This window comes from Oncorhynchus keta, chromosome 2 (genome assembly GCF_023373465.1).
Source record: "Oncorhynchus keta strain PuntledgeMale-10-30-2019 chromosome 2, Oket_V2, whole genome shotgun sequence".
Taxonomy (NCBI): Eukaryota; Metazoa; Chordata; class Actinopteri; order Salmoniformes; family Salmonidae; genus Oncorhynchus; species Oncorhynchus keta.
In genome coordinates, this window is record NC_068422.1 from 23,574,081 (window position 1) to 23,598,624 (window position 24,544).

The 24,544-nt window shown below is 39.0% G+C and overlaps 1 protein-coding gene across 1 annotated transcript in view; it reads right to left on the reverse strand.

The window, feature by feature from the left end:
* The window catches only part of LOC118398274 (CUB and sushi domain-containing protein 1-like), a 490,495-nt gene that overhangs the window by 54,122 nt on the left and 411,829 nt on the right, over positions 1-24,544 (reverse strand). Inside the window, 10 exon segments of the mRNA XM_035793460.2 lie at positions 806-919; positions 2,063-2,143; positions 2,460-2,605; positions 3,153-3,330; positions 6,340-6,528; positions 7,995-8,204; positions 9,381-9,497; positions 9,617-9,686; positions 9,907-10,025; positions 18,752-18,856. Coding sequence (XP_035649353.1) covers positions 806-919; positions 2,063-2,143; positions 2,460-2,605; positions 3,153-3,330; positions 6,340-6,528; positions 7,995-8,204; positions 9,381-9,497; positions 9,617-9,686; positions 9,907-10,025; positions 18,752-18,856 — 1,329 coding nt within the window.

Here is a 24,544-nt window from a genome sequence, read left to right on the forward strand (position 1 = left end):
TTACTCATGAGAAAAAGGTAATTGTTTCTACAGTACACATCTTTATCACCTCAACTGTAGTTCTTGTGAACCTCTTCAGGTTGCAAATCCAAATGAGCTTAGGGTTAATGATCTATGACAAGAAATAATGTGAAGGCATTTAACATTTTCATATTCTCCCCTGTGGGCAAATAATAATGAAAACAAACCAAATGGACCATAGCTGCTTAGCTCCATTATGGAATTACAAAATTCAAGGAAGCTGCTGTGCTTCTCTATCTCCCCAAAAAAGGCTTGGTAGTGCTTTGTGCTGTGCTTTAATAGAGCCATAGTGCTGCCTCCCATCTGTGTCATCGCGTTGGTACTATAATTAGAAATTATATGTATGAATAAGCCATTAAATCTGTGACTCACTTCTGTTAGAGCTCTGATTTACAAAGAGACACAGAGGCTCTAGCAGCACTGCACTACCATGACAAAAAAGGGGTATTTGTTTTTTAACAGGGTGATACACACCTTGGAACAATGCCTACTAATACTGTAGTTTAACGGAGTCATCACAAGGATGCAAGGGAACAAGGATCTTGGTAAGTAAGCATTTCACTGTAAGGTTATAATAATAAGCTGTAATAACTGTTGTATTCAGGGAAAATGTGCATAGATTTGCATAGAATGTCAAAGGGCAGCAAACTGCCATGTTTGTATAAGCAGATAACATAAATCATTTATTGGAATTATCTGAGCTGAAAGTTCACTTCCTGTTCCCTTTCCTTGAAAATAAATAAATTATAATAACCCAAATATTCTGGCCAGAACATTCTCTTACCTTCACAAGTAGGCGGAGGACTTTCAAACTGGAGATGAGAGTTGAGCTTACAGGTAAGCTCACTGTTGCCGACCAGGGTAAATCCAGGGAAGCAGCGATACTTCACAATGTCTCCTGGACAAAATCATTATTTAATATGTCTTGTAGCAGATGTGACATTATCAACGTCTGATGGAAACCTACATTGGATATTAAGGGTATTGTCTCTAGAGACATAACAACAGTTATATGACATAACAGCCTGTGTAATAACCAGTGTTGTGTTCGAGACCACCTACTGTAAAGCGAGGCCGATTTACGACTGGAGCAAATAAAGTCAGAGTCAAGACCAAGACGGGAGGGCGGGATGAGACCGAGACAAGACCGAGACCGGGGGGGTGGTTGAATTTGTAATAGGGTCAAATCGTCACCATATTCTGTGTTCATACTTCAGAACAACATGGATTCTTTAGACATTCAGAATGGTGAGAAAAAGCATGAGATCAAATAGAGAGCCACTCATAAATTACCACTAACCCGAACAGGTCTATAATAGATAAAAAGACATGTTACAATTTTCCCCCGGTCCCCCCTTACTAATAATAAGCGTGCAACTTCCAAACAATGTCCCCCACTCTTCCCTACCAGCAAATCAAGGAAAATCTGATTTGCGTGACAAAGTTTGAGAATATTTTTCAACTAAAGTAAAGGACGGTAATGTTACGAGTAAAGTAGTAAGTCCAGGTTTCAAGAGGCAATAAGATAGGCATGTGTCATGAAGGAGTGTGGATATTTGGTCTGGCAAAGAGGTTTTATGGGCTGGCTGAATGGGAGCTGATAATTCTGAATTTTTCACTCCGCTAGTCTCGGTTGGTCTCAGCAAGAAATGACAAGTCCTCATTGTCCGAGTCCAAGTAAAAATGTATCTGACACCGAGACAAGACCAAGACACTCAATATGTGTCTTGAGACTGGACTCGAGACCGAGACTGGTCTTGAATACTACAACACTGGTTATTACCCTAACATGGTTGTCCAAAAACTGCAGCATTGGTGACGATATGTATGTAACACATTTCAATTACATTTCCCCTTCAACACTGAAAAAAAATGAGGATCACACACCACCATGGTACTGTAAACCCTCTTTGATTCAAAGTCACATAGGAACATGTTGAACTGAACAAGTAGTGGATCACTGCCTGATGGTCCACTGAAAATAATAAATGATGAATATGTGGATAACCCAGTGTTTATCATCTCCCTGGTTCACACTAACCTATTTCATAATCTTGATCTTCATATACTATTTCAGCTTCTTCCACTGTTGGGGGAGGTGGGCATTTCTTCAGACGATAGGCTGGAGGAGAGAAAGAAAGAATATGTATTTTGCCAAAAACTGTTTGCAAATTATGGCTACAACATAGAAAAAGTATCCCTCAAATCACATTATTTCACACTATCATAATCAAATGTCACCCACAATGGATAGGTTATACAACAAAATAAAGGGATATATAAATACAAACTGCAACACTAAAATGTACTACACTTACCCAATCTCATATTAAAAACATGAGAATACTTTATTTCTGATATTTTTAAACAGGTATTCAGCAAGCCTTAACAGTATTGCATTTTAGCTACAACATGTTTGATTTGGAAGAGAAACTAACCATGGAAATTGAGGACAAAGAATCCACTTGTGGAGAAGTCACTGTGAAACTTGATAAGGACCTGATTGAAAGAACTGTAGGCTGACTCTAGCGCTGTATTACCACTGAAAATCCCAAGTTGTGGGTAGCTCTGCTCAGGGCCATCCCTGGAAGAGACCAGAAGGCATTGAAAATGCATTACATTTATAATGCACATGTTAAAGAGTGCAATAATGTCCAGCATTTCAGTGTGTCTTGGTTGAATTGATTTGTTCTCAAATCTATAGCAATATTTGTGCTCACTTTCAGATAAAAGCATTAAATTACAGACTGTTGAATGAAAAAGCAAAATATTATGGCTTTACTGACTACTGGCCTCTTTTAATGGCTTCGAATAGTAGTAACTTATATAACTCACAGAGGTCTGTATTGTGGCAAAAAGTGTGTATTTTCCCCATTGATATACAGTGTTTTAATCCACTCTCTAGTGCTGCAGATTATTCTATTGTGACATTCAAGTGCATCTTCACTAGTAAAGGGAGGTAAGGCAACATGTACTGTACAGTAATATGATTATTTGTTTCCCGTCTTGCTGTATTCTTAGTATAACTCTGAGTCTTCATATGCTGTGACGTAAATGGTAGTTCTTCACAGAAAATACATATCAGCCAATGGATTAACCGACGGGTGTTGTGAAAACCATTAATCCCTTACCAAACAGCAATGTAATCCGTGACAGGCTCTGTCTGAAGCAGGGTGAAGTTGATGTAAATGCCATGTCCATGTGGCACGATGATAAGCCAGGTGCAGTCCTGTGAGTTAGGGTACTCATTTGGGTATTCAGGCGAGAATATGGTGCCATTCTGAGCTGTCATGTTGTAGCCACATGGAGCTGCATTAGAAGGGAAGAGGGAGCAGTATTATCACAGAGGGTATGTGTAGCATGTAGTGGGAATAGATGTTAAGTGGATTGGTCTCGGTAGCTTTGCTTGGCTTTGTCTGCTAACAATTTAAGAGCATTACTTCACCAATTGAACCTTCATTTCAAATATTTGCTGGTAAATTATGTATACTCTACTACAGGTAGATAAAATATGAGCAGCAAACATGAGTTTTGACTGTGTTGACAACAGAGTAAACCTCACACTTTATTGTACTATCATGCTGTCTCTTTCCCTGTTTTCCGGGATTAGTCAATTCTGCACATTGAGCATTGAAACTAAAAGGGAAAAGTGGCAATGACTTTAGATACTTCAACACGATCCGAATATACCAAATACACTGCAAAAACACACTATCATGATGCTGAAAGGTGTGGTTGATTGAGGGACCCCAAATATACATTAATCATGTATTTTTTTAGCATTTTAAGTACATTTAAAATAATCTAAATTGGAACCATTCTAAATACATTTATATATATATGTATGTATATATATGTATTTTATGAGCATTTAAGTATATTAAACACACTTAAAATTATCTAAATTGGGACACTTTTTTGTACTTAATATTTTCTTAGTATAGATAAAGAGCAAAAACAAATATACTTTAAATACACTTCAGGTAAATATTACGTATATTTCTCATAAATTAGAATGTTACAGCCTTATTCTAAAATGCATTAAATAGTTTTTTCCCCCACATCAATCTACACACAATACCCCATAATGACAAAGCAAAAACAGTTTTCTTTACATTTTGCAAAAAAACAAAGCAAAACTTAAACATCACATTTACATAAGTATTCAGACCCTTTACCCAGTACTTTGTTGAAGCACCTTTGGCAGCGATTACAGCCTAGAGTCTTCTTTGGTATGATGCTACAAGCTTGACACACCTACCTGTATTTGGGGAGTTTCTCCCATTATTCTCTGCAGATCCTCTCAAGCTCTGTCAGGTGAAGGTGAACCTTTGTACCAGTCTGAGATCCTGAGCACTTTGAAGCAGGTTTTCATCAAGGATCTCCCTGTACGTTGCTCCGTTCATCTTTCCCTCAATCCTGACTAGTCTCCCAGTCCCTGCCGCTGAAAAACATCCCCACAGCTTGATGCTGCCACCACCATGCAGGTTTCCTCCAGGCGTGACGCATGGCATTCAGGACAAAAAGTTCAATCATTGTTTCATCAGAACAGAGAATCTTGTTTCTCAAGGTCAGAGTCCTTTAAACTCCAAGTGGGCTGTCATGTGCCTTTTAATGAGGAGTGGCTTCGGTCTGGCCACTCTACCACAAAGGCCTGATTGATTGAGTGCTGCAGAGTTGATTGCCCTTCTGGAAGTTTCTCCCATCTCCACAGAGGAACTCTGGAGCTCTGTCAGAGTGACCATCAGGTTCTTGGTCACTTCCCTGACCAAGGCCCTTCTCCCCAAATTACTCAGTTTGGCCAGGCGGCCAGCTCTAGGAAGAGTCTTGGTGGTTCCAAACTTCTTCCATTTAAGAATGATGGAGGCCACTGTGTTCTTGGGGACCTTCAATGCAGCATTTTTTGTACCCTTCCCCAGATCTGTGCCATGACACAATCCTGTCTCGGGCACTATGGACAATTCCTTCGACCTCATGGCTTGGGTTTTGCTCTGACATGCACTGTCAACTGTGGGACCTTATATATACAGGTATATTTAATACATTTTAGAATAAGTATGGTTGAGAATATTTTATTTTGTATACTTGCATTATTTCACTCTTTCTCTTTCTTTTATTGTTTCACAACAATGTTGTTGATCCATCCTCAGTTCTCCCATCACAGCCATTGAACTCTGCAACTGTTTTACAATCACCTATGGCCTCATGGTAACATCCCTGAGCAGTTTCATTCCTGTCCTGCAGCTCAGTTCAGAAGGACAACTGTTTGTTTGATGTGTCTGGGTGGTTTAATACATAATCAACTGCATAATTATTAACTTGACCATGCTTAAAGAGATATTCAATTTTTGATTGGATATTGTGAACGAATCACATGTAAGTCAATTTTACTCCCACTTTTTAACACAATTTGAAGAAATACAAGGGGTAGGAATACTTTTGGGGCGGCAGCGTAGCCTAGTGGTTAGAGCGTTGGACAAGTAACCGGAAGGTTGTGAGTTCAAACCCCCGAGCTGACAAGGTACAAATCTGTTGTTCTGCCCCTGAACAGGCAGTTAACCCACTGTTCCCAGGCCGTCAATGAAAATAAGAATGTGTTCTTAACTGACTTGCCTGGTTAAATAAAGGTTAAAAAAGGTACTCAGGTACTTAGTGTACCTGATCACTGAGAAGTAGAATTTTTTTTAAATCAAAAATTAAAACAACTCCTAGTGTATTTTGAATGAATATTCCAAACTACAATTAAAGCGTTTGAAGTTGAAGTACAGTTTTAATGAGTGTGTTTAAGTTTAATGATAGTGAACATATAGTATAAGTCTGTTTAGAGTGTAATGATATTATATTTATAGTATACTTCAGATATAATATACATCTCATACTTGAAATATATTATTCAAATGTTTTTGTATATTTAAGTATACTTTAGTATACTTGTAATATATTAAAATATATTTTTAAATCATTTGGGACGACTGAGAAATCTTTGGAGGTATTGATTGATGAAGGCTTTTTTCAGCTCTCACTGCTCAAATCAGAAGCAATTTAGAAGACGTCCCAGTAGTGTGGGTCTTAACTGGAGCAGTTTTCAAAGGCAGTAATTAGAGTCAGTTTTGGAAAACAATTGTTTCGTGCAGAGTTAAAACAACAGAACTTCAAGAGCATTACGAGAAATAGGTAATGGCTGGATAGAATTCTAGTGTAGGGATAAAACACTTCCTAACAAATACATTCTAAAATAGTTTGATAAACTGTAAAACAAAGATGTCATTTATGCTTTTGGTGAAATATCTGAAATGTATCATATTAATTCATGCTCACCCTCACACCGGGGAAAGGGGTGATTCCATTTTCTGTTGATTCCATGTTGGCATGTGAGCACAGGATGTCCAATCAGAACGTATCCAGGAAAGCATTCAAAAGTTATTGATTGGCCAGCATTGTAGTCATTATTAATAATATATCCATTAGGGAATTGAGTAGGGTCTTGGCAATTCTGCAATTCATATGCTGAGAGAGAGCGAGAGAGACAGAGACAGAGACACAGAGAGAGAGAGAGAGAGAGAGAGAGAGAGAGAGAGAGAGAGAGAGAGCATCATTATTATAACAGGAATATACGTACTATCACCACAACAAGACAGTTTCAAACAAATTCTGTGCTCCACAGGTGACTCATCCCACTTAACCTTTTGAGACAGTACTGGAACACATGCCACCTGTCCGACACATTTCCACCAAATGCCACAGTGACATGTGAATTTCAAGCATATGCCATCAACAAAGAATGGCCATTAGGATATCATCAAGCTTTTCTATTTCAACTTAAAAATACATTACCGTTCAAAGGTTTGGGGTCACTTAGAAATGTCTAATTATCAACTTTTTTTGCTTGTCTTTCAAAAACAAGGACATTTCTAAGTGACCCCAAACTTTTGAACGGTAGTGTACATCAGCGTTACTCCAAAAGGTAATGAAACTTGATAAAACTGACAGTTGACATATACAATTAACATTGACTGACGACTCAAATTGAATTATTCTGCTGTTCTATGTTAGCTACAGGCTTCAGTCTGAGAGTGCCATCATTGAAGTCGTTTGTGGTGGCGCCAAAATGAGGGGTGTTATATAAATGTCATCAGTGATTGGATCATCTCTAACCAATCAGAGTATAAATGCCAATGAATAATTTTCAAAACACTGCTTTACCCACATGTGTTCTGGCTCTGGCCCAACCCATCGGTTTCTGAGATCAATCAGAACGGTTAGAATGTGTTTGCGTTCTAGAAATCTTCGGGGAGGTATTCAGATCCAGACTCATTGCGGAGACTAAACTGGCATTTGGCCAGAGAAAGGAGTTTGGGTAGTCAGGAAACAATGAACTAGCCTGTAAGTAGCAATTGTCAAATGAGATGTAGTATTCTAGCCATATGGTTGTTTTTGTCTGCTAAGAGGAGAGGAGGGAAAGCCAGAATATGAACCCACTGGCCTAGAAGTGGGAGAAGAAGACATACAGGGTTATCTCTTGTAAGGTGGAAGCCATACACTCAACATCTAAATGCCACTCTACATTGATTCTGAATGCTTTATCCAGACGGGAGCAGCCACATAACGGAGTAACCTCTCAATGCTCCTAAGAGGGCAGATTCTCAGATAATTTAACTGACAGGCACTTAAGTCCTTGAATTTGACATTCCATCTATTTTGCATTTAACATTTAATCACTCTGAGTTGCTTCCTACAAAGAGAGCTAGAGTATATCAACAGATGATAGGTAAAAACGGTGACAATAAGGATTTCACATCGGCCTTTCCCATAGATTGTTTTCCAGATGTGGCACAAAATCCCCCAAAACAACAACCAAGTACCAAAATTGTGAATTGAAACCAATAGAGACCAAGCTCGTTTAGAAGAAACGGAGCTAGACAGATAGGGAAAACACTGTTTCACATGGTTGATGAAAACAGAGTATACCTCACCTTGGTAGGCCAGTTTGAATCCCTGCCTGTTTTCGGAGTGGTCACTGTAGAAGTGGATCATGGTCTCATGTGTTGTACTCAGCAGGTTGGGTGGCAGCTGACTTCCGCTGAACTGTCCAATCAGAGAGCTGCTGTGCTGCGGCCCATTTCGCACCTCTAAAAAATCATGGTTGTCTTCAGAGGAGAAGTTGAAAAACTGAATATGAGCACCTGTAAAACACAGAAATATTATATGAGGTACACTGTATGAACAATGTTAATTTCATAATCAAAACAAGCATCAAAGTGTTAAATGGTTTAAGTCCCATTAACCTAAAGCGTTAACTGTTAACAGAAATTGTGGCACGTGTGCATGTGTTGTAATCATTTAATGCATTCAGCAGACATTAGCATGGCTCATTTGATGTGGTTTATTTTCACCTATTGTGCTAGCCTAGAAAGAAACTATTCAACACATCAGTTGTTATGATGGTACAAATGATTCCGCAATATGACATTAAGATCAACTCGTGTTTTTCCAGGGGAAACACAGAAGTGGGAAATTATTATAATCAATTTCAGTGTGTTTTTCTGGTAAGTTGTGTTCTGTTAGTTCAAGGCCTAATGCTGGAGGAAAGCATTTGCCACTTGGTGATGCTTAGGACAATCCATTGAAGGATAATCTTGTAGTTATGCATCCATATACCACTTTCTAACAATGCTTTATTCTACCCAGTCTGTCTGTCCTAAAAGCTCAAATCAGCGTCTGCAAAAGCATTTTTTGTGTCTTATAAAAAATATTGGGCCGTGTAAACAACACAAACGTATGCATTGTTGGTATACACACAGTACAAAATTATTGTTTTTATTCTCACTTGGAGTGGCTGCTTGATAAGGCAGAAAATTGCTTTTGTATATCTCGATGTGTTACAATATTTTTCTTAAGTTGGGTAAAGAACATTTTTGTGCTCAGAGCCTGAATAGCTGAATAGCTTTTTAAAATCACACACAATTACCTAACATCTGGAATGGTTACTTTGTTCTGGACTCATTTGAACTATGAAGAACCACCAATATGTGGTCTGCAAACAACAGCTCTCTTGTAGAGTTGCTGTGACATTGTTTTGTTTTTACATCTGATTTTCGATAAATATAACATTTTAACGACCACTTTTATACAAGGTAATTTGATTAGTATATTTTACGGATTTAAACTCACAGCAAAGGTTAAAAAAATGTTGATAAATAAAGCAAGAGGATAACTAAGGGGGGACCCACTATCCATTTTCCTAAGGACTACCTTTTGTTAGTTCCAACAAAATGCAAAAAAATAAAGCTATTATCGCTGACCTTGTTAACATTAGCCATGGCTCCTTATCATTATTGTTACCGTAACAGGTTCCTCACCATATCCAACTGGTAAAAGAATCCTCCATGTACAATCCAGGTTACCAGGGTAGTTGCCAGGGAATCCAGGACTTAAAATAACATTGGTCAAGTCATGTACTGTTCCACCACACTTTGCTGGAAAGGAAAAAGCACATAATGCGTGGTTCACATTGTAAAACAATGCAGACAATGAATAGCACTGAAACTGTCAAAAAGAGCCTTGAATGTGACTATTTCAAAGTAAAAGTTCTTACCAATGCAGAGTGGGGGAGGGTAGTTCCAGCGCCGCACGGTTCCTGGCATACATGATATATGGGAGTGGCCCTGGAAAATAATTTCCCAGCAGAAGTAAAGGCAGGGGGTTTCTCTCTAAGCACACTTAACTCAGAGACAAATCACTGTTTGCCTCTGTTACTGAGTTTACCATGCATACACGTGACTCAGCACACATCTCTGCACATTTACTTATTGAATAAAGCTTTGCATGTTGACATATCAGTGGGAATACAACAGACATGATTCTCTAAAAGACAAAAGCTCTCACCTGCAGCATGTATCCCGGTTCACAGCTGAATGACACTACTTCGTTGACCATGTACCTGTCCCCTGTTTTGATCCCGTTGGCAGGCACCATCGGCTCCGGACAGGTGGTGAGACCAACGGCTGGATGAAGCAGAGAGAGAGAACAGGTGTCATCATGTCTGGTTAGGTAGAATATTTAATGTTGCACATCACAATAATGTTTGGTCTTTATTCCTCAGTTTGGTGATCATGTTTTGAGACTTATGTGTTTCAGAGTTGCACAGTAGTTATCAAATCTGGAGCAACAAGAGGCAAACACATTGGAGAACATTGCAAAGCCAATTGGATGTGATTATTGAATGCTGTGAACAGGCTCTAGTATAGCCTATAGCTAATTAAATAGAGAAAATGTAGATTGATTTTGTCATGATGACGTAATGATTTTAGTAAGTTTAAGTTTTGTATATTCAAATAATTTGTCATTTGGATCAAGGGCGAAACCGTACAGATGGGGGTACTCCCACTGATTTTTTTGTTGTTGACATTTAAAACGCATTTCCTGTAATCCTACACAGTTTTACATGACTTATTGTGCCTCTGAGGGGTATTTTAAGGGGTATATGGAATGGTATTTTGAAGACACAGTATAAGGGTTAGGATGATAGAACATTTTGCAGATTTAAAGTTAATTTCCTGCTACTCTACACATTGTTCCAGGAGGCTGAGAGAAAACCTTGTAGTTTTAAAGTAACTGTCCAGTGAAACTCTCACTTTTAAAAGTTTATATTCTGCCAAGGCAGCAGCTACTCTTCCTGGGGGTCCAGCAAAATTAAGGCAGATATACAATTTTAAAAACATTACAATAAATTCACAGGTATCACACCATTCCAACACAGAAAATGTGCTTTTTAACATAGCTTTTCTTCCCAAAAAGTTTAATTATTTCACTCATATCGTAATTAATTATATGTCATATTTCATAGAAATCTGGAAACACTGGTTGACATTTTGAAAAAATAAGAATAAATAAAAAATGACGGCTTTAAACTGTATAACTGTTTAATGCACCATCATACCAAAATCATTTAATGCTTAAAAACAAAAATGGATGAATAAGATATTTGCCTACAGAAGTGACATTTCTTATTGATCCTTACAGAACCGTCCAAAAACAAATCCTATGAAATGATGTCAACACATACTGGAGGAGTTACTAGCTAGCTACAAGTGGCTAGCTTAGCTAAAGAATTAGCTACAGTACGTTGGTCAGGGTGCGCATGACCCGAATGACACAATGATGAACCACTAAAGGCACACCCCATTTCTGTTTGAAAATTGAGAAAGAGGAGTTCAAATCAAATCAATCAAATGTTATTTGTCACATGCTTCGTAGACAACAATTGTAGACTACCAGTGCTTACTTATGGGTCCTTTTCCAACTATGCAGAGTTAAAGATAAGATAAAAAATAAAAAATTGAAATAGTGACACAGTGAATAACTAATAAAAAATAAAGAGTAAAATAACCTGGCTATATATAGGGAGTAGAAAATACCATGGTTATATACAGGGATTACCAGTACAGAGTCGATGTGCAGGGGTACGAGTTCATTGAGGTAGCTATGTATTGTACATATAGGTAGGGGTAAAGTGACTTGCAGCAGCGTATGCGGTGAGTGTGAAAGTAAGTGTGTATGTGCGTGTGTGTGTGTAACAAACTGTAAGTCACTCTGAATAAGAGCATCTGCTGAATGACTAAAATGTCAACGTAAATGTGTGAGACGTCAGTATGCATGTGTGTGCATGTTATGTGTGCGTGGGTGTATGTAGTGTGTGTGTGTGTGTGTGTGTACTGGAGTCTTGGTGTAAGTGTGTGTGAGTGTGTGGGTAGAGTCCAATGTGTGTGTGAATAGAGTCAGTGCAAAAGAGTTGCTGCAAAAAGGGTCAATGCAGGTAGTCTGGGTAGCCATTTGATTAGCTATTTAGCCGTCTTGTTTAGAAGTCTTGTGGCTTGGGGGTAGAAGCTGTTGAGGGTCCTGTTGGTTCCAGACTTGGTGCATTGATACCGCTTGCGGTAGCAAAGTGTACAGTCTGTGGCTTGGGTGGCTGGAGTCTTTTGCAATTTGTTGGGCCTTCCTCAGATACTGCCTAGTATAGAGGTCCTAGATGCCAGGGAGCTTGGCCCCAGTGATGTACAGTACATGGATCGTTTATCGTGCCCAAAGTCGACCGCAAAAGCTAATTTCATGTAATTCTAATGACGTGGTCTTATGCTATCTGTGGGCCCCTGACCTCCAATAATATATTTTTGGATTTGAAATAAATAATTGGGGGGACACGAATCGACCTGTTCTGAATATTGGGGGGAGACATGTCTGCCCATCCCCCATGGCAATTTCACCTATGATTTGGATGGATAAACCCACAGTCGTGGGAAGGTAATGCTGATAAATTACTACAGTTGGGGTACCCAGGTGCACAGGGTATTGACAAAATGATGAAGCTATAAGTGCCATTTCTGCTGTGTAAACTTTGTCTCTATGCTTTTGAATTTAGAATGCAAAAGCTGTATTCTTAAAAAATCAGACAACAGCATAACCACTGATCTGCGTTATGCAAATACATTATGTAATTAAACAGCTTTAAAGCATCTTTCAGTAGGTTAAAACTGTACACACTGCAGTATGAGGCGGTGAGAGAGCATGTTGCCATGACAACCACGTTAGTCAAGCCAATGAAAGGAGAACCTGTATAAATTCGCCTTGTTTGGATGTACGACTCAGCAGATGGCACTGTGCCGTTGTGAGTGTGTGTAAAACTGCCTCATTGTTTCTCTCCCTATCAATAGCAAAGCACTTTCACATGCAATGCTTAGTCCTACAATACCAAACATGAAAAAAGGTAAACTGTTTCAAACAGGGAAGCCCAAATGGCTGTTGGGGGATGGGGTGAGACTATGGAGATTAAACATTAGCTTTGGTTCCTGGAGAATTCACAGCAGAATTCGGAGCAAGTTACTTTCAATAGATTTTAAGGAGCATGTGCTCATGTTCAGGAGGGGGTGAGTGGAGATTAATACAACTGTTGAAAAACCGTTTGAACCACAAAAGGAAAACTGGGTATTTCTTTAAATGCTAAGGCATCAGAACACTGGCTTATACCAAACTACTAGCACATCATTTATTTTTTATCAATATCACTTGTTAATTCCAATTCCATCTAGCTGACACTCACATTACACATACCAACCATTTTAAATGTTTTTCTGCAGAATAAATCAATAAAATGCCACATGGCCATATTCTCTCAGATGATAAATGATAACCCTTGAGCATAAACAATCTGACATTTTCTCCACAAGCACAGAGGACTGATCCAGGCAGGAATTCAGCCTTCAAGATCTAGAAAGTCGAACATTTGATACACTTGTCTCGTCACCCGAGCTCTAACTAATTCACCATCTTAATAGGTAATCAAAACACGTGCCATGAATCTCCCAACTGCATAATAACTTTGGCACTTTGCAACTACTGCGCCCAAGACAGATTTAGTCTTTGATCATTAAGATGCAGCCACAGTCATCCGATGCTAAACATTAAGAATTAACCTAAAAGTCAATGATAGCCATCTCTGTGCAAATATCATTCTATCATTCTGTTTCATTCTGATTATATCTATTTTTACAGTACAAGTAGCTCTGGAAATAAAAGCATTTGGACAGTGTATGTCCTTTACATACATTTCCTTCCCCTCTTCTGCAGAACATTGCAGAAATGGCATGGCTTTATAATGCATAACGCTTCCAGGAAGACATACTGACAATTATGTGTAATATTCAAGAGAACTGGCAAATAGTATATATTAAATTGGCTTAAACCATCTTAATTTGGAACATCATGACATTCTCAGCAGGTCTTAGTTTTGTCCAAGTCTATTAGCAAGGTCGGGCTAAGATGTTTTTCCCCAGCATTTGCACATTTCTCCTTGGTCTGAACCTGCCTGTTCTGCATTCTTTTATCTTTATTTGAACAGGTCATTTTCATTTATACATGTAACAGCGACCTGGAAAAGGAAGTGTTCCTATGGAGAGATGAAGGGTTAAACAAGTAAATTCAAAGATAGATAAATCGGTTGCTGTTGCCATGTTTGAAGGAGGTTCCAGGTTGGCAATTGAGTCAGGACTCAAAGGTTAATATGCCTAATCTAGCATGTAGGTTTGTGTTGTGGGGCGTGTACCCACTGGGCACAGGTGTCAATTTAACGTGAAATGACATGGAAACACAGTTGATTCAACCAGAGTGTGCCCAGTGAGTCATGACCTTCGTTAAATATCTCCTCTCCATATACAGTGTGGTCCAAATTTATTGAACCCTTGATAAAGATGAGAAAATATGATTGTATAAAATAAATAAATAAAACACTGAGCTATGTTGTATGCTCAAAAAAATAGTATAAATTAATATAATTCCCCTAACACAATTGTTCAAAGAAAGAGATTTGGCTAAACAGTAATAATTTTTTTCTCAAAAAGCTACGAGTAAATATTATTGACACCCCTGTTTTCAAAACCTTTCAATAACTCACCTTCAATAACTCACCTTATGAAGATAACAGATAAACATTTTATGATCTTAGACCATTCCCGGTGGTGGAAATAGTACTCAGTTGTCATCTTTAAAAGTAAAGATATCTTAATAGAAAATTACTAAAAGTTAAAGTTACCCAGTAAAATAAAAGTAAAAGTACAATGGTGGAAAAAGTACAAAATTGTCATACTTGAGTAAAAGTAAAAAGTAAATTATATATATATATATATTTTTTAAATTAAGCAAACCAGATGGCATGATTTTATTTTAAAGGTTTTATTAATGGACAGACCGGCACATTCCAACACTCAGACATAATTTACAAATGCAGAACTTTAAAGTATTTTTTACTTAAGAGCTTTACACCACTGACAATTCCACCATACAGAATCCTTTCAGATCCTTGATATCCTTCATCTGCACTTATGGACTGCCCTCTTCAATTCAGGCGTTAACATTTGTTGGATGACATGAAAATATAGCTCTTTGGCCACGCACACCAATGGTGGGTTTGGCATCGAAATGAAAATGCATGAGCAGAAATATATAGGGGGGTCTGAAATATAGGGGGCAGGGCAATATGGCTGCTGGCCTCCGTATTAAGCTACAGCTCATACATAGGTGAGAGAAATAATCTCTCAGGTCAAGATAAGAGACTGAAAAGCCTCTTTATGACAGACCAGAGCCTGGTTTCCCGATAGCGATGGAACTTAGGCTTACAAGTATTTTAACGATGCATCTTTCCTACAGGGAGCACTGGTCTCAGGTCAGCTTCTCCATTAAAATATTTCCTGAACATTGTAATTATTTCACAATACAGACGACGGATCAGCTCTTAGAGATATTACCACTTACGGCTTCAAATATTGAGGCGGCTTATCATAATGCTTACCCAATAAAAATGCACAAAATCGCAGATTTAATTTCGCACATTATCCTTAAATATACTGAGACAAATTACAGACAGTAGCCTACAAGTAACAAAATATAACTCAAATGATTGAACATGAAATGTATTTCAACATGCAGTCATCTCAGTTTTCATTAAAAGCATATTTTTATACGTCGCTTTGTTTGTATCAATTGCAAAGACATTGGCAACTTTGTATTTGTAGTCGACTTTGTTCTGAAGTTATTGGCAGTCACAGAGTTGGATAAACCATGTTATTTTATGTTTAGTGGAGACCTTCAGTGTATAAAGTGTCGTGGGAGGACAAAAAACCGCTGTTCTATGGGTGGTCTGAGGCAGGTCTTAGATTGCGGGCATTTTTCAAGCACAACGTTAATAAAAATGGTTTTGGTAAACTGTTCTGAGATTTAACGATCCTCCTACAAAGGTTCTGAAAATTAACTTTAAGATGTTTTTTGAGAAACCCGAGAACAGGTTATTTAGTTGTAAAGCTCAAATACAAATTTGGTAGGTTTCCTGGTTAGATCTACTGTATATCACATTGCACACTGGCTGCACATAGGGCCTATCCTTCTAAGTGGACTGAGAGAGAGTATAAATCATGACATGCCACAGCAGCTAAAGGGCACTGTTTATTCTGTTGAGACAGAGCCAGGTGAGGAAAGCGGACACAGAGACAGAGGATCTCTGATGCTATCAGTGTCCACACAGCACAGATTAGGAGCCCATTTCAGAATACAAATAAGGAATTCACATCAGGCTCCAGGAGTCAGTGGTAAAATTCTGTCTCCAACCCATCTAAAAGGCAGTGGTAAAAATCTGTCTCCAATCCATCTAAGAGGCAGCAGTACAAATCGGTCTCCAATCCATCTAAAAGGCAGTGGTAAAAATCTGTCTCCAATCCATCTAAAAGGCAGTGGTAAAAATCTGTCTCCAATCCATCTAAGAGGCAGCAGTACAAATCTGTCTCCAACCCATCTAAGAGGCAGCAGTACAAATCTGTCTCCAATCCATCTAAAAGACAGTGGTAAAAATCTGTCTCCAATCCATCTAAAAGGCAGTGGTAAAAATCTGTCTCCAATCCATCTAAAAGGCAGTTGTAAAAATCTGTCTCCAATCCATCTAAGAGGCAGCAGTACAAATCTGTCTCCAACCCATCTAAAAGGCAGTGGTAAAAATCGGTCTCCAATCCATCTAAAGGCAGTGGTAAAAATCGGTCTCCAACCCATCTAAAAGGCAGCAGTACAAATTGGTCTCCAACCCATCTAAAAGGCAGCAGTACAAATCGGTCTCCAACCCATCTAAAAGGCAGCAGTACAAATCGGTCTCCAATCCATCTAAAGGCAGTGGTAAAAATCTGTCTCCAATCCATCTAAGAGGCAGCAGTACAAATCTGTCTCCAACCCATCTAAGAGGCAGCAGTACAAATCTGTCTCCAATCCATCTAAAAGGCAGTGGTAAAAATCTGTCTCCAATCCATCTAAAAGGCAGTGGTAAAAATCTGTCTCCAATCCATCTAAAAGGCAGTTGTAAAAATCTGTCTCCAATCCATCTAAGAGGCAGCAGTACAAATCTGTCTCCAACCCATCTAAAAGGCAGTGGTAAAAATCGGTCTCCAATCCATCTAAAGGCAGTGGTAAAAATCTGTCTCCAATCCATCTAAAAGGCAGTTGTAAAAATCTGTCTCCAATCCATCTAAAAGGCAGTGGTAAAAATCTGTCTCCAATCCATCTAAAAGGCAGTTGTAAAAATCTGTCTCCAATCCATCTAAGAGGCAGCAATACAAATCTGTCTCCAATCCATCTAAAAGGCAGTGGTAAAAATCTGTCTCCAACCCATCTAAAAGGCAGTGGTAAAAATCGGTCTCCAATCCATCTAAAGGCAGTGGTAAAAATCGGTCTCCAACCCATCTAAAAGGCAGCAGTACAAATTGGTCTCCAACCCATCTAAAAGGCAGCAGTACAAATCGGTCTCCAACCCATCTAAAAGGCAGCAGTACAAATCGGTCTCCAATCCATCTAAAGGCAGTGGTAAAAATCTGTCTCCAATCCATCTAAGAGGCAGCAGTACAAATCTGTCTCCAACCCATCTAAGAGGCAGCAGTACAAATCTGTCTCCAATCCATCTAAAAGGCAGTGGTAAAAATCTGTCTCCAATCCATCTAAAAGGCAGTGGTAAAAATCTGTCTCCAATCCATCTAAAAGGCAGTTGTAAAAATCTGTCTCCAATCCATCTAAGAGGCAGCAGTACAAATCTGTCTCCAATCCATCTAAAAGGCAGTGGTAAAAATCTGTCTCCAATCCATCTAAAAGGCAGTTGTAAAAATCTGTCTCCAATCCATCTAAGAGGCAGCAGTACAAATCTGTCTCCAATCCATCTAAAAGGCAGTGGTAAAAATCTGTCTCCAATCCATCTAAGAGGCAGCAGTACAAATCTGTCTCCAATCCATCTAAAGGCAGTGGTAAAAATCGGTCTCCAACCCATCTAAAAGGCAGCGGTACAAATCGGTCTCCAACCCATCTAAAAGGCAGCAGTACAAATCGGTCTCCAACCCATCTAAAAGGCAGCAGTACAAATCGGTCTCCAATCCATCTAAAGGCAGTGGTAAAAATCGGTCTCCAACCCATCTAAGAGGCAGAGGTAAAAATCGGTCTCCAACCCATCTAAGAGGCAGCAGTACAAATCTGGATCTAACCAATCTAAGAGGCAGGTAAAAGGTGGAGACATCAGATTTTAAATCATCCAGTAATCTTTGTATTTATTTTTGAGTTAACAACATTTCGGTTGTAATGCACTTGTCCTTATATTGTAAAAAGGTTGGCACTTCATCTAGCAACAAGGGTTTGTGTATGTGTAGATTATGTATTATTTGATCCTGTTAAAGTACATTGGTTTATACAGTCTACGGTCTTTTGTTGTTCGAGTGATAGTAGTTGAGTGGGATGGCATCCAAAGGCAAGCTGACAACCTTCCAAAGGCTATCATTTTCCCTTAGACAGGTTACTGTATTCAAATCACTCGTACTCAGTAGGCAACAGTAGTGAGTTAATAAACAGATGGACAGAATGCCAACTATGATGACAGCTTTGGTAACTTTTCTTAAGCTTTTACATATGTCTAAAATGCCCTGTTGAGAGTTTTTGATCATGATATTTTTAACTGCACTTGTAGGTGATGCTACTACAAACCCACTACACTCCTTGTTATAAACAAGGATGCACAGAGAGAGAGAGAGGGGGGAGGGAGAGAGATAGATTGTTTAAGCTAAATGTAATTTGCAAAGGGGAAAAATTGTGGATTCCTTTTTTTCCGTTACAGTGGCAGAGGGTATGGAGATAATTAACATTTCACGATGAGACACATTGTACTCACTTTTGTACTCAAGGTGGAATCCAGCGGCAACAACACTGATATCACTCTGGAAGTGAAGGTAGAGCTGGTTGGAGGTACTATTCAGCAAGGCTGGAGCAGTTGTACCTGAAATGCATCACAGAAGAAATCCACTTTCATCTCACTGTTAAAAGAAGTCCATTTGCACTACTGATTATATAAGGATGTTCTCTTGAGGATTGGTATGTCAAATGACTACAGTTTATATTGATAGCCAAAACAGAATAAGGTGAACAGATGTTTGCTATTCTATGGACTTTTTTCCTCCTTTATAAAATACAATTATTTTTGGAAGACAACCAAAGGACAAAAACAGGAAAGGGAGGAAGAGGAATCCAAAATATGCTAATAAATTCTGACAGGCAGTGGCCATTGAAGTTTGTCGCTGATCTTCAACAAGAACTGATCTCCCAGGGGAGAGCTCTCATCAAATCAAAGTTTATTTGTCACGTGCGCCGAATACAACAGTGTATATTACAGTGAAATGCTTACTTACAGGCTCTAACCAATAGTGCAAAAAATATATTAAGTGAACAATAGGTAGGTAATGAAATAAAACAACAGTAAAAAGACTATAGAATATAAAAGTAGCGAGGCTACATACAGACACTGGTTAGTCAGGCAAAGGCAAAGGCTTCCAAGGGGCAGTCAACCATCTGACCACTGTTCGGGGCAAAGTACAATTTAAACACCCACAGCTGCTGAAAGACGATGCCCAGAGCTTACCCATGATGTTGCGCAACGATTTAAGTCAATAAGTCATTGTTTTAGCAAAGTATGATACATTTGAGCATGATGTTGAAAATTCATGGAAATCCGTGTCAATGCAATGTCTTTTCCTATGAGATGACATGCAAATACCTATTTGACTACGTTTCGTTTCAGGGCTGGGTTTTATTTGAAAGTTACCAGCCACCAACATGACATTGTTAATTAATCAGAAACACCTGCAATGTTCTTCCTCTTCACGAGGCATGATTGAGCTGAGCCAAATAGCCTTTCAATGTCCACTTGGGATCCTGAGCCATGAAGCATATAAAAATAGCACCTCCACTTTTTTTACATGAAAAGGATTATTTTAAAAGTTTCACTTAATTTTTGAGCTCGCTTGTATTACAAAATATAAACTGTATATACAGTGCCTTCAGAAAATATTCACACACCTTGTTCATCGGGAGCTTCGTGAAATGGGTTTCCATGGCCGAGCAGCCACACACAAGCCTAAGATCATCATGCGCAATGCCAAGCGTTAGCTGGAATGGTGTATTGCTCGCCGCCGTGTATTGCTCCCTATCCATCTGTTGCAAAGTTTCTCCAAAATGCTTATGACAAATCCAGCTCCAGAACCAGCCTAGCCAGCTGGCGTTTTTTTTAAAATACGGTGTATAAAAAAAACCTAGCAGCAACAGATAACATTAGCTAGCTAGTTAAGGTTAGCAACATACAGGTTACATGTAACTGCCAAAATAAAGGAAACACATCAGTAAATGAGGGATACAAAGTATGTTGAAAGAAGGTGCTTCCACACAAGTGTGGTTCCTGAGTTAATTTTTCCATTAACATCCCACCATGCCATGTATAATGTTCATGTATAAAAATGCCCATTATTTTGGCTACCATGGCTAGAAGAAGAGATCTCAGTGACTTTGAAAGAGGGGTCTCAAAGAAGCATAGGGGGTTTAAATGGTGTGTATGTGTGTGTGTGTGTGTGTGTGTGTGTGTGTGTGTGTGTGTGTGTGTGTGTGTGTGTGTGTGTGTGTGTGTGTGTGTGTGTGTGTGTGTGTGTGTGTGTGTGTGTGTGTCTTAGTCACCAACACCAGATCTCAACCCAATTGAACACTTATGGGAGATTCTGGAGTGGCCTGTGACAGCGTTTTCCACCACCACCAACAAAATACCACAAGCATTTCGCTACACTCGCATTAACATCTGCTAACCATGTGATTTGATAACAAATTATGGAATTTCTCATGGAAAATGGTGTCGCATCCTTTCAATAGAGTTCCAAATACCTGTAGAATCTATGCCAATGTGCATTGAAGTTGTCTGGCAGCTCATGGTGGTCCAACACCCTATTATTACACTTTATGTTGGTGTTTCATTTATTTTGGCAGTTACAGTACCTATCGTTAGCTAGCTAGATAAGGTTAGCATTCTAGCTAGCTACACTGACAACTGTCAACTGACAACTTCACTTGGAAATCACCATGTTTACATCCCTAATTCGTGAATATATATTAGGAGCAATACGTCATTATTCGGAGGTAGAACCTATACAAGCATTTCTTCTAGGACAGGAATTATGTTGAAATAGGGGCGGCAACTTCCTCTCAAGGGTGCCTTTAAAAAAGTCTACAGAGCTCACAGGAGGCTATCGAGGTGGTAGAGTAATGAATGAGTGGTGTCCTTTGTTTTGGGATGATATCCTTTGGCTCAGGCTGCTAAAAATAGAACATAGTGTTCACCATGTGTAAGCAAACATGCTATTGAAAAAGAGTCTGTTGTTATATAACCTGAAACAGTGTCATTCATCACTTGTATCAAACTTTATAATAGCAATACATCTCTGGTGTCTTCGGCATCGGTCAGTTTAATAAAGAAATGTTGAAACTCCCCTGGGCAGTTTAAAGATACAGTAACACATTCTGTTGATACACCAGTTCACTAGCAGGCTTATTTATATATTATGTTCAAACCCCAGCTCACAAGTTCTTTGACATAGTTAAATAAAACGATAATTGTTATGCTTTTCAACAATGTCAAATATATTACATGTTTATCCTCCAATCGAGTCATCTTCACAGATTTTAGAGCTATGCTATGAGATGGCAAAATACCCTTTACTCACTCATGACAAACTGTTGACTGACGTTTATATTCATTCACATTAATTAATCTGATAAAATGAATAAAATTCTCCTGGAAAATACTGACTTGATAGATATTAACATATGGTCACCAGCAAATCATGTTAGTGAGCCACCCACTTTGCAATGGGCTTCTGTAATGTAATGGGATCCAGCATAGCATGGCAGTAGAAGAATGGGAAGGTATAATGCTGATGATTGGGGTCTGTAAAATTCTTCTTTACGCTTGAATGACTTGACTAATAATTTTGGGATTAAGTTTGACAGCTCCGTAGAGCTCATCCACTGTCCAGCTATTCAGAGGTCCATCATTTATATTAGTGAGACAGGCATCTCCAGCATTTCTAGAGCTTGTCAGATAAGTCACATATGAGCTTAAAATGTATTTTGTGGGATTAAATCTGGCACATTTAGAACGTGCATGTGATTAGGGAGTCTAGAACCGTGCTATGATTTAAGAATTTCTTGATGTGAACTTTCAGCCAATGTAATGCTCGTCAGAAGAAGTGGACCAAGGTGCAGCGTGTTCATGATACTTTATTTAATCTGAACACCAAACAAAACAACAAAAGAACAACGAACGTCACGTTCCGTAGGCCAAGCAGGACAGCATCAAACTCTGTCCTAATCAGCCCCAGATGAAAACGAATGATCTGGTTGGAATGTTATTGGATATATATGATTATAACATCCTGAAGATTGATTCTGCACTTAGTTTGACCAGTTTTTTCGACCTGGAATATGTCTTTTGGAGGTTTTCTGGCAAGTAATCCTGGACCAGAAGTCAGTTTTTGGGCATTTGAGCTGAAAGTGATAGCAAATGCTGCTACTTGGACACTAGTATTGGACATTATGGAACAAAACAATTTATTGTGCAACTAGGACTCCTTGCACTACATTCTGATGAAAGATCATCAAAGGTAAGGGAATATTTATGTTGTAATTTTGTATTTCTGATGACTCCAACATGGCGGAGAAATATTGTTACGTCTGAGCGCCGTCTCAGATTATTGCAATGTTAGGCTTTTTCCGTAACGTAAAAAAAAATCTGACACAGCGGTTGAATTAATAACCAGTGTATCTTTAATTATATGTAGAACATGTATCTTTAGTCAAAGTTTATGATGAGTATTTCTGTTATCTGGCGTAGCTTTCTATAATTCCTCCGGATATTTTGGAGGAATTTCTGAACATGGAGTCAATGTAAACCGAGATTTATGGATATAAAATGTATATTATTGAACAAAACATAAATGTACTGTGTAACATGTCATATGACTGTCATCTGATGAAGATTTTCAAGAGGTTAGTGATTGATCTTATTTTTAATCCTGCTTTTGTGATTTTATCTTTGGCTGGAAAAAATGGCTACGTTTTTTTCTTTGGTTTGGTGGTGGTCTAAAAAATATATGTTGTGTTTTCGCTATAAAAACATTTTAAAAATCTGACACGATGGGTAGATGAACAAGGTGTTTATCTTTTATTTGAGGTATTGGACTTGTTAATGTGTGGAGGTTAAATATTTGTAAAGAATATTTTTGCATTCCCTGCGCCACCTTTTCAGCTGAACGGGGGGTGGAGTTCCCCTCGGGGAATGCCTCACCTCAACAGGTTTTAACCAACAATGCAGTTTAAAGAAAATATTTACAAAAAAAATAAATAAAATAACAATAACGAGGCTATATACAGGGGGTACCGGTTAGTCGAGGTAATTGAGATGTGCATGCAGGTAGGGGTAAAGTGACTATTCATAGATAATAAGCAGCGTAGAAAAAGGAGGGGGTCAATGCAAATAGCTGCCATTTGATTAACTGTTCAGCAGTCTCATGGCTTAGGGGTAAAAGCTGTTAAGAAGCCTTTTGGACCTAGACTTGTTGCTCCGGTACCGCTAGCCGTGCGGTAGCAGAGAGAACAGTCTATGACTACAGTGGCTGGAGTCTTTGACCATTTTTAGGGCCTTCCTCTGACACCGCCTAGTATAGAGGTCCTGGATGGCAGGAAGCTTGGTCCCAGTGACATACTGGGCCGTACGCACTACCCTCTGTAGCGCCTTGCAGTCGGAGGTAGAGCAGTTCCTATACTAGGCGGTGATGCAACCAGTCAGGATGCTCTCGATGGTGCAGCTGTAGAACTTTGAGGATCTATTGACCCATGCCAAATCTTTTCAGTCTCCTGAGGGTGAATAGGCATTGTCGTGCCCTCTTCACTACTGTCTTGGTGTGATGGACCATGATAGTTTGTTGGTGATGTGGACACCAAGGAACTTGAAGCTCTCAACCTGCTCCACTACAGCCTGTCGATGAGAATAGGAGAGTGCTCAGCCCTCCTTTTCCTGTAGTCCACGATCATCACCTTTGTCTTGATTTTTACCTATCTTTACCTACCAATTTTTCAACAGCATATCCTCATCATTTGCACATTTTACAGACTGTTAATAGTCTGGGAGACAGAGAACACAAAGCGTTTTTGACAGTTTAATTAAGAGAATTATCCTAATGGATTTGTTACTAAAAGTAGAATGAAAAGCCTGATTATAATGGGTGAGGGTGTCAAGGATGTAAAGGCGGACCACACAACGATGGAGGAAACTGTGCATCTTAATGTGTCGGTCTTCACCCCTCCCCTATCTCTTATCCCCACCTAATGTCACTGATTGCTGATTTGGAGATATTTCACCAGTGTTAGAGATGACTCAGTGGCTGTGCCATCTGGACAACCAAGCTCAAAATGGAGCCAAATTAGCATTCTATTTTCCTTCAGATTCTTATGCAACCGTCACCAGGTGCTCTCTGGCATCATTATTTATTAATTCGCAAGATGGGCCAGACAACCTTTTTTCGGTGGTGGAAAGTGAACCAATATATTCAGCATGAGATCTGGGCATAAACACTTTGCCTTAAAGCACACA